The sequence below is a fragment of the Dipodomys spectabilis genome, unplaced genomic scaffold, assembly GCF_019054845.1.
Source record: "Dipodomys spectabilis isolate Male_0828 unplaced genomic scaffold, ASM1905484v1 ptg000096l, whole genome shotgun sequence".
Taxonomy (NCBI): Eukaryota; Metazoa; Chordata; class Mammalia; order Rodentia; family Heteromyidae; genus Dipodomys; species Dipodomys spectabilis.
Genome location: NW_024870773.1, coordinates 23,031,414 through 23,050,233, shown reverse-complemented (window position 1 = coordinate 23,050,233; position 18,820 = coordinate 23,031,414). Strand labels below are relative to the sequence as shown.

General features: G+C 43.0%; 1 protein-coding gene across 2 annotated transcripts; it reads left to right on the top strand.

Moving 5' to 3' along the window:
- The first annotated feature begins 1,324 nt into the window (after positions 1-1,324).
- Akr1e2 (aldo-keto reductase family 1 member E2) lies at positions 1,325-18,717 on the top strand. Of its 2 annotated transcripts, XM_042685920.1 has the most exons (10): positions 1,325-1,405; positions 3,819-3,986; positions 6,518-6,634; positions 7,767-7,844; positions 8,991-9,113; positions 11,798-11,895; positions 13,570-13,642; positions 14,174-14,257; positions 15,380-15,462; positions 16,091-18,717. In XM_042685920.1, the coding sequence occupies exons 1-10, from the start codon at positions 1,367-1,369 to the stop codon at positions 16,131-16,133; spliced, it is 906 nt and encodes a 301-aa protein (XP_042541854.1). In that variant the 5' UTR covers positions 1,325-1,366; the 3' UTR covers positions 16,134-18,717. The 2 variants fall into 2 exon arrangements, with proteins under 2 accessions (XP_042541854.1, XP_042541855.1); XM_042685921.1 differs by lacking the exon at positions 16,091-18,717 and having other exon boundaries at positions 14,174-14,251; positions 15,374-15,444.
- Positions 18,718-18,820: the final 103 nt, after the last annotated feature.

Below are 18,820 nucleotides of genomic sequence, written 5' to 3'. Positions count from 1 at the left end.
AGTAGGTGGATTAGCACAAAAGAATACTTCTGACTTGTTTTTACAGCATATACTATCTATACAAAGGAGTTTCGTTGGGATATTTCTATATATGTGTATAATGTACTTTGAACAAGTTCATTCCTTCTGTTATACCCCCCTACCTTCCTCCTTCCTCCCCTTTCTAACAGTATTTATCACCTTTCATTGTGTTTATATGTGCGTGTGCCATGTATATGCCACATATATCTATCCAAAAAATATGAGCTATGTACGTAATTCATATGAAATATGAGATATCATACAAAATGCTACATATGGTATGAAATACGATATAGGATTTTGATGGTATATGTATTGTGTATATGTGTATACATACATACAGTATTTTGATCATATGTATAAAGTGTGTCATAATCTATTCAACTTCTAATACGCTCTTCCTCCCTTCTGACCTTCCCCCATGAAATCACAAGTATTTTCATAGCGCATTTCAGCCTCAGGTTCCTTTCCCCCTTAGCAATATGTTCAATATTGGGAATATTCAAACTGTCTGATCATTGTCATTCACGTACGACTTGCCCCGATTATAATTATTCGTCGATGTCACCTCCTCCCTTTGGAGTTCTGTCGAACATGATGTTATAACGTGACCCTTCCTCCGGTAATCGCTTGTCACCTTCCCTGACCTCACTCGGAGCACACAAGGCGGCGGGGCATCTATGGAGATTCCACTGACACCGGTAGAGCTCCGAGCGCCCCACTTGTAAGACAGAAAGCCAAGCCTCGGTCCGGTCCCGCCCTTCCTCGCCCTGGGTGGGGGGGGGAAGGGGGAGGGAAGGGGGAGGTTAACTATGTTGGTCCCGGTATCTACAGCGGAGGCAGGATTCCAGACTCCAGAGTCCGCCCTGTGCTCGGGCACAGCCCGGGAACCTTATCTGTACCCTTCGCCCCCCGACACACACACACACACACACACACACACACACACACACACACACACACACACACACACACACACACACACACACACACACACACACACACACACACACACACACACACACACACACACCCGCAGCCGCCGCGGAGCTCAGCCGCGCCGCCGGGGGACCCGGTGACACCCCAGAACCCGTGGGAACGAGAGCGCACACCCACCCACCCACTGCTGCGATTCAGGAACGAGGGCAGCACTGCCAGCCAATCAGAGAACCTGCCATACTTTGGACCAACCAATCAGGGTTCAAGCTTCCAGCCAATCGGTTCTCTCACCGCCGACATTTCCACCAATCAGAAGCGCTCATCGCCGCGCTTCCGTTATCCTCTGCCCAGGGTCTCCGTGACTAGCTGCACGGCGCTCGTCGGCGGCGCGGTGACGCGGGGAGCCATGAAGAAGATCCCTGCTGTGGGCCTGGGCACTTGGAAGGTGACGCGGGCTTCCGGGCCGGGAAGGAAGCACGCCGGCTTCGGGGGGTGGGGGGGAAGGAGGGGGAGTTGGGCGCGGGGGACCCTCCCCCTGGGCTCCCTGCCCTGGGGCGGGGGGAAGCGGGGTTGGGGGGCGGCGTCTGGCCCAGCCCGCGCTATCCGGCTGGACCCCGTTTGTGCTCCCCGGGTGCTCCCGGAAGCGGAGGTCACTTCTGGGGGGAGGCGCAAAGGTCATAGGCTGCAGAGGTCATCTAGGAGGGCAGAGGTTACTCGGGGGGAGGGCGGGGGTCACCCCAGCACACAGAGACTTGTTGCGAAATCAGCGCAGGGCTTCACGCGTGCTAGGCAAGGGGTTTTGTCACCGGGATGCTTTCCTCGAACCCCAAAGAATCGTTCTGGTCCGGGACAGTTCACCCTTCCTCCGTGAACCAGGGAATGTTTGGGCAAAGCCTTGTCTGAGAATGGGGAGGGCAGCCAGGTGCGTGGGGAGAAGTCGGTGGATGCGGAGGCCAAGTCAATGATCAGTTCTTTAAAAGCAAAAGGAGGAAAGCCCAGAGGAGGGGCCTCAAGTCATGGAGAACTCTTGCAGAGGGGGTCCTCCGACTGGATGCCAGCGTGAAGACGGGGTGGCAGCCGCATCAAGGAGACAGGGAACGGTGAAAGTGCCGGCGTGGTTGTCAAAGAAACTTCAGAATTCCATTGGCTTCCCTGGAACAAGCTCAGGGGCAACTGGTACATTAGTGCTCCGTGATAGGAGCACTGGAGACTGTCATCTGAGCTGCCGTGCCAACTAAAAAGCCTTTTAAATGAACTCTGAAACACATGATAGTTAAATTTAATTCTCAGATAAATCACACAGGAGGTAATTGGCTAAATCCGAGTATACTCAGCCCCTGCTAGCCAAAATATAATGGACGCGATTTCTCCTCTTTGCTGTCCAGCTTCCAGGGGCCAGGGCTGTAGTTGTTCATACATGGTTTCAGCGGTTAGCCAGGGATGTGCACCAGATAGACATTCAGCCCATTCTTATGGCTGGTTCTGCAGAAAGAATTGGGAGTGGTCCCTTTTTTTTTCTATTTGACTGAAAGATTTTGTTGAATTGGAATCATTTCCTACACATTTTGTAGAACTCTGTGATGGTTTCCTTTATTTTCTAATTGCTTCATCACTTCAGCAGTTTCAGGACTAGCCGAATTGGATTTGCTTTTAGAATTACCTGATTTTTTTCCCTAGGATTTTTTTTTCCATTTTTACATCACTTTTTCCCCCCCAATTGTTGACATATAGTTACTGGTAATTTTTAAGTACTAGAGATTGAACATGGTGACAAGGTGCATGCTAGACAAAACACCTGAGCCATGCTGCCTAGCCCCTTTGTTTATGTTTTGTTTTCTGAGATAGGATCTCAGGGCTGACTTTTCCTGTGCTGACCTTGAACTCAACAATTCTCATTCCTCTGCCTTCCGAGTAGCTAGGATTATAAATGTGCACCTCTATGCCATCTTGTTTTCTCTTAAATATATTTTATCTCATATCCTGCATTGAACTCATGTTACTTTTACAAATGGACCTTCTCTTGACCAATCTTTCTAGGGGTTTCTATTTTATTAACATTCTTCAAATAACTCATATCTGGCATTACTTATTACATCCTATTAGTTTACTGATAACATTCTTATTTTCTATGACATACGATAGATACTTGCCTTATTAATTTTCAGCCACTCTGAGTTTGTTCCTTTTTACATGAAGATAATTGTACTGATATATTCATAGCTTTACAGAGAAGCTCAAGTAAAAAGAGACTTAGTGAACTAGAAATCTTCCTTTTTACTGATATTGTAAGTCTTCTCCTAGGAGTCATTCCCAAATTCTAAATCCTTTCCTTTCTAGAACCCAGTTTATAGTAATTGTTCTCTTTTCTGAACTTCCGCCTATATTACTTATGGCATTTAGTCTGTCTGGGGGTTTTTGTTTTCATGTTTTAGCTTATGCTCATTTGTGTGGTGGCTTGCCTTCATAAGCAAACACTAACTTTACAGTTAGCCTCCTGCTTAGTCTTTGAGTCTACTGGAAGGATCTTATATCTCTTGCTATCTCTTATTATTTATTCTACATTTTTAAATTCTTTTGATCATGCAGGAAGTATGGCATCTAGTACAATTTTCTGTTGGTACTAAAAGTAACTGCAGTGCTCCTCCCATGATGTAAAAGAGCTGTAACAGATTATCAATAAATTCCTTTCTGACTTTGATAATCTCTGATTTGGGGGAATGGGTACAACCAGTATCAACTTGGTGACTTAATGTTTTTGTATGTATTTCTTGATTCCACATCTGTGATGGAACGGGGAGGAATGTGGGAATGGGATACCCCACTGAAGAAGGGACACTTAGGTTTTGTTGGCTTTGCAGGCCTTGCCAGGAGAAGTGACCAATGCTGTGAAGATAGCCATTGACATGGGGTACCGGCACTTCGACTGTGCTTATCTGTACCACAATGAGAACGAGATTGGAGAAGCAATCTCCTCCAAGATCCAGCAGGGCGTCGTGAAACGAGAAGAACTGTTCGTGACCAGTAAGGTAGGGTCTTCTCAGTTACAAGGACAGCAGGGCCTTAGCCTCCACTGTCTTGGGCCACAGGAGAGGTAAAATAACTTAGCACGGAGGATTTGACAGTTTTCTTATGGCAGCTGGTGACTCTGCTTTGTACTCAAACCAGAATTAACAAGGACTTTTCACAAGTCTTACCACATTGTGTGTAGGTATATTTGGTTCATATCTTTTATTGCCATTGGAAATGCACAGAGATCCTCCAATAAACAATCCAATTGTGAAATATATTGATTGAGTAGTGGTCACTCTGGGTACAGTAGGCAATGGGCCAGAACTCTAGGCCATCATGAACTCTGTCTACACAGGAATTTCTAAACTCACAATCACATGGGGGTGATTAGTAAAACACAGATTCCACGTTCTACCCCAAATTTGCTGAATATAAAAAACTCTGCAAGTTGGGTAGAGAAGCTCTGCGAAATGGCTTAATAGAGAAGGCAGATGGAGTCCAGGCACCAGGCGTGAACCAGCCTGGAAGTTTGAGGAATCTGTAAGAAATCTGGTATTCCCACATCACACAATGGGAAGCTGAAGAAAGTAAGGAGAACTGGGGATTTGACTGGGTTCAGATCTTGAAGGCCTTAATGTGCCACATAAGGAATTTGTACTGTTTCCTAGAGGCTTAGAAAAAAAGTCAGTTTTTAAGCAGAGCAATTTATATTATATGGAAGCGAGTTGTGTTATCTGTGGAATCTCATACCTGCTGAAAGGAGCGTGCCTTTGAGACATTTGACACAGAGATGAGAGACCTGTTAAGGAGTATTAACACAGTGTAAGATGGGAGATGGTGAAGGCCATGATGGACAGACTGGCCAGAGATGGAGATGAGAAAATGGATGTGAAGGAGCTTTAAGAAGTAAGCCCTTGGAAAATGTACACAATACACCCATGATGGTAGGAAACAAAAGAATTTCTTTCCTTTTGAATTTTTCTCCTTTGAAGCAGCATGTCAAGGCCACAAGATGATTAGTCTCACATTCAAGTTCTAGCTGTCAGTACTTTTGTCAGCCTAAGGGGCATAGCAAGAGCATCTGTAAAAGGAAAGTTGGAGTTCGATCATCTCCTGAGTCATTTCTAGATTTAAACTTCTATAGTTGTTTCAGTGGTGGATTTGCCTTCCTATTTTACTTGGAAGTAATCCAGTGTTAACATTGATCCTTGTGACAATTTCATCATTCATCAACTTCTGATGTCTTTGTTCTCAGCTAGAGAATAGAGAGAAAGAAAGAAGGAGTGATGTATGCTTATCCAAGGAAAGCCATCATCTGAGGACAAGTAGCTTCTAAGAGGGTTATAGCCATCAGGAAAGTGTGCTCATTCTTTTGTAAATTTGGAACTGTCACTAAAATGTAACTAAAACTAGATAAGTCACTTGTATATTTATCACTCAGAGATCATTTTTGCTCACAGTGTGATATGTTTACTTCTAGAATTTGTCCTTTTTTTGTGTTATTAAATTCTGTTTGTCACTTATTTTTATTTTTTTAGTGTCTGCTCTTTTATAAAAAAATTTCCTCATTAGTTTTATTTTTACTTGTAACAGCTTTGGAGCTGACCTCTAATGTTAATAAAAATGTATTAGGGAAAATAATGAAGGGAAAAGCAATTTAGAATAGTTGTTATTCAGGAATGTGGAAAGAAATACACTAAATTACTATAAAGCAATATATTATATATGACATGTGATGTATAGATATATATAGATATATATATATATAAAGTTACCTGGTTTAACATGCATGATTATAATATCTTAGAACAACAGAGAACCTAGAACATGAAGTATGTATGACTGGAAAACATGATATAAAAATTCTGATTTTTTTTTTGGGGGGGGGGTCCAGTCATGGGACCTGAACTCTGGGCCTGGGCACTGCCCCTCAGCTCTTCAGCTCAAGGCTAGTGCTCTACCACTTGAGCCATAGCACCACTTCCGGATTTTTTCTTTTTGCTTATGTGGTGCTGAGGAATCAAACCCAGGACCTTATGCATGCAAGGCAAGCGCTCTACCACTGAGCCACCTTCCCAGCCCCCCCAAAAATTCTGATTTTTTTAATTCATACCTTTTCTGCCTGTAGGTGTTGTTTTTGCATTTTGTGGTCCCAGTGGATCCAAATAAGCAAAAAACCCTCCCATTAATAACTTCTTCTTCAAGGTAGCATCTTATCACTTGAACCACTTGAAAAGGCTTCCAGCCTTTTCCTGGTTGATTGGAGATAAGGATCTCTTGGATCTGTCTGTTTGGATTGCCTTCAAATCTGAGATCTTCAGCTCTCTTGAGAGCGGCTAGGATTATAGCCATGAGCCACCAGTTCGCAATTCAAATTATACATAGATATTATTATAACATCTCTGCCCTCCCCTCAGAACATCTCCCGGAGTCTTCACTGTTGGATTGAAATGTGGTCTTCCACATAGGAGCTCTGTGGGTCTTTGGGGATGCTTCAGTGTTAGCACTGAATGTAGCTTGTAACCATGGCCTCCCTTCTTTACTGTAGCTCTGGTGCACCCACCACAGCAAGTCCTCAGTAGAGTCGGCATGTACCAAGAGTCTGGAGGCTTTGAAGTTGGATTACCTGGATCTCTACCTCATACACTGGCCCATGGGTTTCCAGGTAGGATGATTAGATTTGCATGAGAGACTAGACAAATGTCAACATAGGAGGTAGTTCTGAAGCAAAATAGTTGCTACAGTTCATAGTGGAAACTTCCTGAAAAAAGTTAGAAAGCAGGCTGGAACTTCCAACATGTTCATTGTTTAGGTGTTATTACATGTGTGTTGTCTGTCACTTGCCAGCATATCATGACACATAGGCCATGATGGTGCGTGAATAAAGAGGATAGATTTCCATCTCTCCTGCACATGCTCAGAAGGAGATGGTACCTGAGTAAAGAGGATAGATGGGATTCAGTCCCTGTGCTTGCTCAGGAGAGCTTGATTTTTACCCTTGTACGGTATCTTTCTCCACCTTCTGCAGAGATGTGCATCTTTGCTTTCTTATCGTATTATCTCTCCTTACGATTGGAATTCTCAGAAGAGAAGAGACAGTCCCCACAGCGGAGTTGGGAGAAAGCTGTGTTCTTTTTTTTTTTTTTTTAATTTAATTTTATTTTATTTGAGAACATACTGTACAGAGGGGTTACAATTACATGGGCAGGATAATGCATACATTTCTTACCAAGCATTGCAGCCTCCTCCTTTGTTTACCCTTCACCTCCCTTCCCAGCCTCCCCCCTCCCTCCCACCCAATCATACCCCCCCCCCAACCGACATTGTAAAGCTGGTTTTGACATGACATTTTGTGCTTCTCATTGTTGCAACAGGTCCACCTGAATCCTTAAACGACTTGTTTGTCCCCATCTCCTCCACATGTTATACTGACATCAAATATAGTGAAAGCGGGGGTTACACTGTGGGGGAGGGACATACAAGAAAGCTGTGTTCTTAAGCCATGAAGAATCAACTCCTCCATCCCTGAAATCATGCACTTATGTAGCAGAGATTCAAAGCCCTCCTTCCCTGCCTTCTAGGAGAGAGAGAGTAAACTTCAAGGCTGGCAGAGCCTTGGCTGGCCATCCAGTTCATGGTCCTAGGAAAATGGAGATTGAGAAATCAGGACCGAAGCTTAGACCCCACTCTGCTGACTGGAGTTTTCCCCCATATTTTTGGATCTTTTTCCTGGTCAGACTCCCCCTAGAGGATGATGACAAATCCCCAATATACTCTTTTTCTTCCGGTTCTCACAGTCTGGAGACAAAGACTTACCTTTGGATGACAATGGCATGGTTATACCCAGTGACACGAACTTCCTGGATACCTGGGAGGTAAGCTAAGCCACACCATCTCGAAACGTCATCCCTGCCCAGAGATGTCCAGGTAGGAAACACTGGGAGACCTTTTAAGCTTTTTGTGTTCAAATTCACTTAAGTCTGTCTTGAGACACAGATGTGTCGTATGAATTGTGAGTTCAGGTATTCATATGATGAGTATATTTATGTCTGATCACTTTCTTGTTATCTTGACCCTAGTATGGTATGTCTCTCTAAAACATTTGAAGGATAATTTTTTTATTTCCCTCAGTGTTAACATTTTTTAGTTCAGAAATGTCACATTGATTTCAGTAAACATAAACAAAGACAAGGTAAAAAAAAAATCTTGTGTTTTCAACTGGGTACTAGTCATTGGCACATGTCTAGTTACTCAGGAGAAGTTTGAGAGGATTAAAGTTCCAAGCCAACTAGGGCAAAAAAAAAGTTCTTGAGACCCCATGTAAACCACTAGCTGGGCATGGTGATGCACTTTTGCCTCCTAAGCAATGTGGCAGAGCCCAATCCTGGGGGCTGAGTTTAAGTGGACTGCCTTTCCATTTCACAAGACCACTTCTCAGCAGAAAGAGCCGGCCATGGTGATGTGCACCTGTCATTCTAGCTATGCCAGGAAGCATAAGTAGGAATATCTCAGTCCAGACCATCTCAGTCCAACACAGTGAGATCCTCTCTCAAAAATAATCAGCACAAAATGGACTGGATGCATGGATCAAGGCGTATACAGCCTAGTTACTCAGAGAGGCTGAGCCTGGGCAGGAAAGTCCATGAGACTTAACTCCAGTTAATAACTAATAAGCTGGAAGTGGAGCTGTGGCTCAAATGGTAGAGTACTAGCCTTGCACCAAAAAAAAAAAAAAGCTCCATATAGCACCCAGGCCCTAAGTTCAAAGGGTAGAAAAAACAATTGCCCTGTAAGATAGGCAAATTATTCCCAGTTCTAGCTTAGTGTCCCCCACTGTTAAGAAACAGAACAGAGACAAGACCATGGCTGTAGAAATTCTTGTGATGCTTCAGGTAAAGTTTCGTAAATGTATTTTCTGTGACGTTTTCCCAAAGCTTCTGTGAAGTTGCTGAAGGAAGTGCCTTGTCCGTGGAATCCAGGCAGAGCTCGGGTACCCAGCAGCATTCTTCGTTCTCTTCTAGGCCATGGAGGACCTGGTGGTCACAGGCCTGGTCAAAGCCATCGGCGTGTCCAACTTCAACAGTGAACAACTTGACATGCTTTTGAATAAGCCTAATTTGAGGTTCAAGCCATTGACCAACCAGGTGTGTGCACTAGTGGCTTGAGTGAAGACATGTAGTTAGGCAGTGCTTTTGCAGGTGGAGCGCAGCCTGGAGGGCAGCTAGCCACGGGCGGCGTGTTTAGGAGGACGGTAGTCTCAGCAGACCCTCATTCCCACTGCCGAGAACAAGGCCCTGCTCTGCCTCTTCTAATGCCCTCAGACGGGCCTCAGAAAAGGAGGGCTGACATAACACCTACCAGGCTCTCAGACTGCCAAGATGGGGGTTCATATTCCTTCTGTTTTGTAATACAGAGAGAGTCTTCATGAGGCAGACCATTGCATTTATTCATCTAACTGGTTCTGTATGGCCAGGGAGCATTTCACAGTGTTTTATTTCACTGAAACTTTACCAAAAAGTTATTTTGGTAATATAATATATGATATATATAGTTATATATAACTATATAATATATAATATATATTATATCTAATACATAATTATATAATTACATAATATATGATTATATAATATAATCATGATTATATAATCATATATAACTATATATTATGTTATATATTACATATATTATATATGTAATATATTATATATTATATATATTTAACATATAATATGTAATATATAATACATAATTATATATAATATATTATATATTATAAATTATATATTATGTATCTAATGTTGTATTATATATTACATATAATATATGTTAAACATATATATTACATAGTTGTATATATAATGATATATACAACTTATACATATAACTTATATATGTTAACTTATATATAACATATATAACATGTGTTAACTTACATATATGTTATATGTAACATATGTTAACTTATATATGTTATATATAGAAAACACATACATGATATATGTTATATATGTTAACTTATATATGTGTTAACTTATACATATGTTAACATATGTTGACCTATGTTAACTTATATGTTATATATAAAATTATATTCATATGAGTTAATAGTTATATACACAAAACATTTTGATAAAAAGTATATATAATATCCTTTAGTATAATATATATATACATATGCAATTTGTATATAACTATATATTATATCATGTATCTTATATATAAATTATATATCATGTATATATACTATATATTATATATGAATTATATGCATGTATTTTAATATATATTTATTATATACACATATATGTGTGTATATATATATATATATATATATAATTCACATGAGAACAGAACTTAATGAATTCTTTTTTTTTTTTTTTTTGCCAGTCCTGAGGCTTGAACTCAGGGCCTGAACACTGTCCCTGAGCTTCTTTTGCTCAAGGCTAGCACTCTACCACTTGAGCCACAGCACTACTTCTATTTCTGTTGATGTGGTACTGAGGAATCGAACCCAGGGCTTCAGGCGTGCTAGGGAAGCACTCTACCACTAAGCCACCTTCCCAGCCAATGAATTCTTATAAACCAAGCCTCACACTATGGCCAGCATTAACAACATGAAACAGCACAAGGAATGCCCCAGCCACACCTTACCAACACTTCTCCTTTCCAGTCGGCATGCATGCCTGGCTTTGCGAGGGATAGCTGCTGTTGCTATTGACGTTCATGTAGTGATTCATTGTTGACCCCTTTGCCTGGGTGCCTTTACCCAGTGTGTGATTGTTAATGTCATCCATATATATGCATGTGAGAGCGCAGGTCATTCCTTCTTGTTTCTATGCACTTGCTCTTGTGTGAATAAATCAGAATGCATTTGGACATTTGGGACTGTTAAGAATGAAGAAGGACTAGTTGTGGTAGCTCATACCTGTAATCCAGCCACTCAGGAGTTGTGGTACAAGGCCAACCCTAATCAAAAGTCAGAAGACACTATCTGGAAAAAAAAAAAAAAAAATATATATATATATATATATATACACACATATATAATTGTAAAAGAATCACAAGCATGGCTCAAGTGCAATCCTTGAGTTCAAACCCTACTACCACACACAAAAAAGCAAGCATCATATTTTCCCCCAATGAATAAGATAAAAAGCTTTAAAATAAAATATGGCACAACATAGATCCACCATGAATCATAAAGAACACAAGTGGTCATACTCAGAAAACTCAGGCTCCCAAGCAAGAAACCACATTCTCAGCCTTCCAGAAGCTTCTGCATCCTGTCCTTGTCACCAGCACACAGTGCAGCCACCACCTGACTTGCAGTTTGGTGTAGCCTATTTTGAAACCATCATGCCCAGAATGTGTTTCTAGACAATAGAGCTCTTATTTTGTGTCGGTATCTTTATGTTGAGGAGCTCCTTAAATGATTAGGAATGGTTGTTGCCAGATCTAGCGGAAACAGACAATCAACAAATAAAATATATGAGGTGTCAACTGCCAGAATGTGTCATAGAGGATGATGAAGGGCAAGGGAGAGATGGGGGCTCTGGAATATGGCAGATGCCCTCTGGTGATGAAGGCCTCACCATCTGGGTGATGCTGAGCATTCAGAAGACGTCAGTGTCTAAACCGCAGACCTCTTTGGCAAGCGGCATATTACAAATGATCAAACCCAACTTATCCCATGGGGATGAAAACACCCAGGCTTCTAGAAGAACTCTGAGTCTAATCAATGACAACAGCCGAGACCTTGCTGTAAATCTTCTCTCGTGGAGCGGTGGGTCTGAATTTTCATGGTATCCGGTGATTCTGTTTGTAGATTGAATGCCACCCGTATCTTACTCAGGAGAAACTGATTCATTTCTGCCAAGACAGAGATGTATGTGTCACTGCATACCGCCCTCTGGGTGGCTCAAGGTAAGGATGTTTCAATGGCTGGGTCCTAGCAGGGCAGAGAAGTCTCCCCACATTTGGGAGATCTTCACTACGAAGGTGTGGAGGACTCAAAGGGTGTCCACTCCTGGACTGAAGGCAAGGAGCTCTGATGGAAGCCGGACCGTTACTTTGGGCTGCTCCGAACCACGCTGTGCCTTTTAAGGGACCACAGCCTAAAAGGATGGCTTTGTGGAACTCCATCTAGTTCATCTGTCAGCTGTTGATCACTCTTACAGGGTGAGTCTCAGACCTCACACTCATCCAAGGACGTGGAATTTGCACTTCACTCTTGCTAATCAACTGGGGAGCCCCCACCTAAGCCAGAAATGAATTGTGTCACTCTTCCCCTGCCTCTCCCCCTGCCCCACCTCTCAAGCCAACCCAACCCCAATATCTACCAGTCATTGTGCCAGAAGCTCAAATCTGCCCTCTGATCTCTCCTGTCACCATTTCTATTAATGAAGCAGGAATTCCCTAAGGTCCCTCCCAGACCCACCTTTCTTCTACTTCAGTCAAGTCTCCACTGGCCTGTCCTCTGAGGGCCTCTGGCTTCACGTCTCCCCATTCCCGCAAACCCCCGGTGCATTCACCCAGTGAAACGACTTGTGGTTGCTTGGATAGAATGTTCTTTCTAGTCTCTGTTCTTTCTAGTCTTTGTCTTTGCATACACCACTCTTGATAATCTACTTTTTCAAACCTAGTTTAACGCCCATTTCTGGTTGAAGATTGAACTCAGCAGATCCTCCCAAGAAGCCCTTCTGTAGCCCCGTCTTTGTATTTTGTGCCTAGCCCTCGTAGATCCCCTTGTCGTTGCTCCCTTCGCCTGTCCGCTCGATAAAGCTTCTTGAATGCAGGGCCCCGGCCCAGCCTCTTGCTCAGCACAGTGCCTAGAGATGCTGAAATGACTTCTACCTTATCATCTGTGTTTTCCCTGTGAAGGGAGGTGTGCAGATTTGAACTTTGGCAAAAGCTGGGTTGTTCCTCAAAAGCCAGGTCACATTCTGTGGCTGAGCTTTGGGGTAGAAGTGCCTCTGATAGCTTGCGTTAGGGAATCCATCTGGACTGCTGGCCTATGAAAGAAAGTGAGTGTTCTGTTTAGTTCATGCCAGACACTTTAAGGAGCATACTGAGCCCAGTGCTTGGAACCTATGTACTGCTTCATAGATGCTGGTTTGTTTATTTATTTATTTATTTATTTAAAATTAAGAAGTTGCCTCCTAATTACTAGAGCTTGTCCTTTTTCCAGGACAAATGTCATAGATCTCTAAATCTCTTATATAGACTATATATCTGCTACTGTGTATATGTTGTATATAGATAGATCATATAGTAAACATAGATTTTATTTGTTACAGTCCTTCAAATCATGGCGTGGTCTGGAACATGTTGAGAGGATGTGTGGAAAGTGATGACGTGCATGTGTGTGTGTGTGTGTGTGTGTGCGCGTGTGCACATGCACGTGTGCATGTGTGTTCCCCACAGTGTCATCCGTGACCATCTTCAGAGAGTGGATTTGGGGTGATGTGTTTTCCTGCAAAAGCAGGCATGGATCACAAGGGGAAAATACCAAACCTTCCATTGTGAAGAAAAGTTTGGTGGTTGATTAGCACCTTGGTTGGATTTTCTGGCTCACCACTCTGTGCTATGTCTCCCTAGTGAGGGGGTGGAGTTGATGGAGGACCCCGTGATCCAGAGGATCGCCAAGGAGCATAAGAAGTCTCCTTCACAAGTACGGTGCAGGGCAGGGGAGGGGAGGCGGCGGGGGTGGGGGGTGCGAGCTTGGGCTGAGAGCTTACCTCTCGAGGTCTTCCCACCGTGTCAGTTCCTAGGATGAGTTGATGGCTCGTCAGAGCTTCCATATTCCCATTCGCTCATGTCACACACTGTGGGTTCCTCACCTGTCAGTGCTCAGGACAAGTCCCTGGGCACTCCTCTCTGCCCCAGCTACGGGGACAGTGTGAGAGGCAGCCCCCAAAGGCCTTGGTGACACTCTTGTTCCTTGTTCTTATGTCCAGGTTATTTGGGTGGCAGGGGGTGGGGGGGCAAGAGGGGGAAGAGGGGCTGGGAAACATTAGGGGATTCTCATTAAGGTGTTAGTCATTACAGATGTATTGATAAAACCCCCGAAAGTCCCAGTTTCAGAGGACTTGGGTTGAAGGACACGCTGGAATCGGACCCGGATGTCAGAACTCACGTGTACACTGGAGATCATGTCGGCTCCCTCTGAATGACAGGCTTTTTCTCCCCTGCCTCCCTGCAGATTTTGATCCGATTTCAGATACAGCGGAAAGTGATCGCGATTCCCAAATCTGTCACCCCACGTCATATTAAAGAGAATATAAAGGTAGGTGCATTCCTCTGTCCATGTATTCATGCGGGCCCGCTCACCATCGCTAGCAGTGCAGACAGCACAGAACCCTCCCTGTCCATGCACAGTCAGCCTTCCCCTGCGTCCAAGCACCCTGACTCCCATCTATCAGGGGTCCCCTGGGGCCTGGTGTGGGCTCCATTCACTCCAACAGGAGGAGGAAAGAGGGAAGAGGGTCTCCCATGGGGTAGATGGTGATGAACTCCGCGTGGGAGCATGGACCCACTGCCACGTCACATGGCCACGCTTACCCTCGGAGCAAGCTGGCTGTGACCCAGTGGGTCTTCGGGAGGAGCTGGCTCATGGGTCGCTCTAGGGTAGTGTCCTTGTGTGTGTGTTGAAGGATTCCAGTCATGACTCCCGTTCAGAGATGTTTGAAAGCTGAAGTTCTGCTGGAACTTACTCCAAACTACGCTACCACCTGAACTCTTTGTGTTCAGAATTCCCATTTACACTCCACAGCCCATTTCTCTAGGCTCGGGGCCAGTTGGCTTCTAGGGGTGGATGCTAGGGCCCCACAGGGCCTCTCCCCTGGTGGGGGCATGTGCCCCTTCCTGCCCTCCTGAGCAGCCATGGGTGGTATTCATTGTGAAATGCTGCTTTTGTGAGGGGATACCCCTTCAGGGTGTGCAAGGATTCAGGCTGGGAGGGGGTAAGAATACTATCGTCAAAGGAAGAAAAGATGACTGCTAAGAAATCATGTTCTGTCATGTGGAAAATGCTAGAGCTCATAGTCTTGGGAACTGTGAGGCCTCTTAGTTGGGACAGCATGGAATAAATGGCCTCATCTTTTAAGGGGAAAAGACAGAGTCAGCGGACAAACTCTTTCCCACACCTCGTTCGCGGTCCCATTTGGTCTTTACTCCCAGATGTTGATGGCAGTGCACCCCTTATCATTCCTGAGTTTTCTTTAATATAGCTGGGGCTAAGCCAAGATCAGAAACCAAGATGGTGAAAGCCAAAGTGAGTGGTGGGGGGTCAATTCCAAGTTCCTTTTGTATCTCTGTGTCCCTCGTAGGTCTAACACAGTGCTGTGTAGGTGACATATGCCATTGGGAATGGAGCTGAGTTTCTTAAGAACATTTATTTTGGTTCTAGGTATTTGATTTTGAATTAACAGAGCAAGATATGAATGACCTCTTGGCTCTAAACAAGAATCTCCGCCTGGCCACCTTGCCTATGTAAATATATACACCCTCCCACACACACTTCCTTTTTAAAATACAAGGAGCAATGTAAGATCGGATGACTAGGTACCTTAGTAGGCTTTTACTATATACATTCCAGGTTAACTCAACCTGCTTGTCATAATTCTTTACTATTTGAGGATGGGCTATTGGAAAAAGCCCAAAACTACTTGTGTGTGTGTGTGTGTGTGTGTGTGTGTGTGTGTGTGTGTGTGTGTGTGTGTGTGTGTGTGTGTGTGTGTGTGTGTGTGTGTGTGTGAAGGCTGGCACTGTACCACTTGAGCCACAGCTCCACTTCTATTTTTTTTTATTTATTATTTGTGTTTCTTTAGTGGTTAATTGACATAAGAGTCACAGGTTTTTCTGCTAAGGCTGACTTCAAACCTCAGTCCTCAGATCCTATCCTCTTGAGTAGCTAGGATTATAGTCATGAGCCACTGTAGGATTATAGTTATGAGCCACTGGAGCCTAGCCCCAAATTAATTCATCTGCTAGAGAGTTAAAATGTTTCTCTTAAAAATAATCACTTTGTTCCGAGGGGTTGGTTTTTGTTGTTGTTGTTGTTGTTGTTGTTGTTGTTGTTGTTTGGTCTTTGTTTTAAAGTTGGTGTTCTGTTTTTCAGAAGTAAAAATCACAAAGATTATCCCTTCCACATTGAGTACTGAAGATGGCTTCCACCCTCATTTCTGCTCAGCACAGACAAATTGCAAAGCTTGAGTCATTGGCCAGGTAGAGCCTAGTTCTCTGACAAACCAGAGGGACTGACTGTGTTCTCAGTGTTAGAAAGACATAAGTGGTCATGAGGAAACGTGGCCACAAACTCCAGGGATCCACGAAGGAGTAAAGTCTGTAAAACCCAACAGGGTACTGGGATTTCTATGAGTCCATCTATGTGGCCACTACATTGAAGAAGAATATCGGTGATTGACAAATTAAATTTGCCTTTGCATTTTAAGGAAATAACTGAGTTATGGAATTATACAAGAGTTGAAAAGAATAATCATGATCCCTCGCTTCAATAGGCTATCCATCTAGAACCATTATGTTTTACCTTCCTTCCCCCCTCCCCCACCCCATCCCCCACACACACTGCCAGTGACTCATAGATGATCTTAAAGCAAAATCTGCCTGCACACCTCAAAAGGAAAGCTGTGACTGTTCACGTCAAGGACTCTGTTTACGGCATAGGAACTAAAACAAGAAGTGGTCTAGAATTCAGGTTTCGACTGTTCCAGCCAGGCCCCCAAATGATCAGGGGGGCGCTTGAATAGCGTTTCAAGGTCAAAAGTGAATTGGAACGAGTAGGCAAATTTGAAAGCATGGCATTCCTGCATAATGAGAATCAATCATTTGCATTTCATGGATTTCCTCAACCTACACAAAAACTGTCCGTTAACTCAGCCACCAGGTGGCGCATGGGACCACCTATTGCAAAAGGCACAATCACTGCACCTGTGAAATCATTGTAAAAAGCCAACAGGTAACAAAATTAGGAAAACTTAAAGAGTTTCCTAGAGCTTATACAGTCACACTTCTTATCAGTAGTTGCTAATTCCCTTTGCAAATGGTAATTAAGTGCTCTGTTTATTTTCGTTGAATTCTGAAATTGGAGTTCACAAAGCTCTTCTTTCCCTTGGTCTCTTCAGGTAATGTGATTTCTATGTATGTTCTTCTCCCCTGCTCTGGGATCTGCTGGAGCACATTCCGCAAAGGAAAGACAGACAGCTAGAACCCTTTTAAGCATCTTCCTATGTCAATTGGCTTGTTTTTCTGATGGCTTTTAAGACTGGCAGTTACTCATCTTAATACATACTTATCCCCTACTGGGCACTTTATTACTTTACAAGTATAAAAGTACCAAGATTAAATAGCAATTAAAGGCATAAAACCATGGAAGAAGACAACTTAAGAAGGTATGAGTTGATGATACTCAATGCATGTAGTTGTATGTGGACACACATTAAGGTATTTTCCCTGTGTGGGACATATTGATACAAGATACAGCCATCGTCAGGATCTGCCTGCCTTACTTGTGATAACAACCTGGCCATTTCAAGTGCCCCCACTTCGTAATTCAGTCTGTTGCATGCATGATGCCTGCTCTGGAAAATGTTATCTGAGGAGAGCAAGGTCATGTAGGCATGGACTCCTTTGTGAAGTTAAACTGTATTTCTCCCGATACCATTATCAAAACTAAAGGCATGAATTTATCTCTCTTATAGAGAATGTATCTCTTATAAGACCTGGCACAGGGACTTGCTCATGATAAACTGTGTACTTCGAACTCTCCAAACCATTAAGGGGGATCCCATATCAGTTTCCTGTGGCTGTTGCAACATTACCACCAGTTTAGTTGCTAAATAAATCCTTCACTTGTTTTCTTTTCAAGTTGCAGGGCTCAAAGTCTGAACTCTGTTGTTTATAGGGTTGTGTCCTTCTGGAGGACTTAGAGTGATTTTATTGTCATACTTTTTCTTGTTTGTGGGTGTGACCAACATTCTTTTGACTGAGGAAAACAGTGTTGACTTCTTGCTCAGTCAAAGCCTAAACCTTGCCAGTTCTTAGCTTGGTACTAAGATAAAAGTGTAGGGTCAAATCTGTAAAACTATGAAACAGACTCCTTAATACAATGTCTGATATGTAAGGTCGCTTAGATTTTTCCTTTGTTACAACTAAGCAATTTAGGGTAACTCTGAAAACTGGACAGTTGCAAGTTTTCCCTGTCTTGAACATTACCAAACATTAATAAACCTGTAAGTCTATTTCCCCAAACAGCAAAAGACCAATGTGTTGTTATACAAATAGACACTAGCCCCCAATTTCCTTGAACAGAGGCAAATTCCTTAAACTATCCGGGAACTGAGTACCTCCACCTCTTCCTTACAACAACCGTAGGTAGGATATGTCAAATTATCTATTTAATGCAAGGAAGTTGATACCAACTCTTTCTGTCCCTGTCTCTTTCTCTGTGTGTGTGCGCGCACCTCTCCTTGGTTTCTGTATGCTAGTCATATCCTTCAAACTTAATGAAGTGATATGTATAATTCTAGCAATTGTCAATTGCTTAGTTTTTCATTTGTTGTAAGTTTCATTTGTTGTAATTGCTTGATATAATATTTTATGGTGATTGCTATAAAATCATGTGCAAATAATGATTCATATAGCCGTATGTGACCACCCCTTTTTTTAAATTCATTTTGAGACTTTTTTCCCATGTTCTTGATGTAATAAATTTCATTGACATCTGGATATTTTTAGTATTATGTATTCACACGTTGTTATGTGTTAATTAAACTTTGACTCTATTTTAAAATGTAACAAAATGTATATTGCACAATAGTTACAGGAAAAC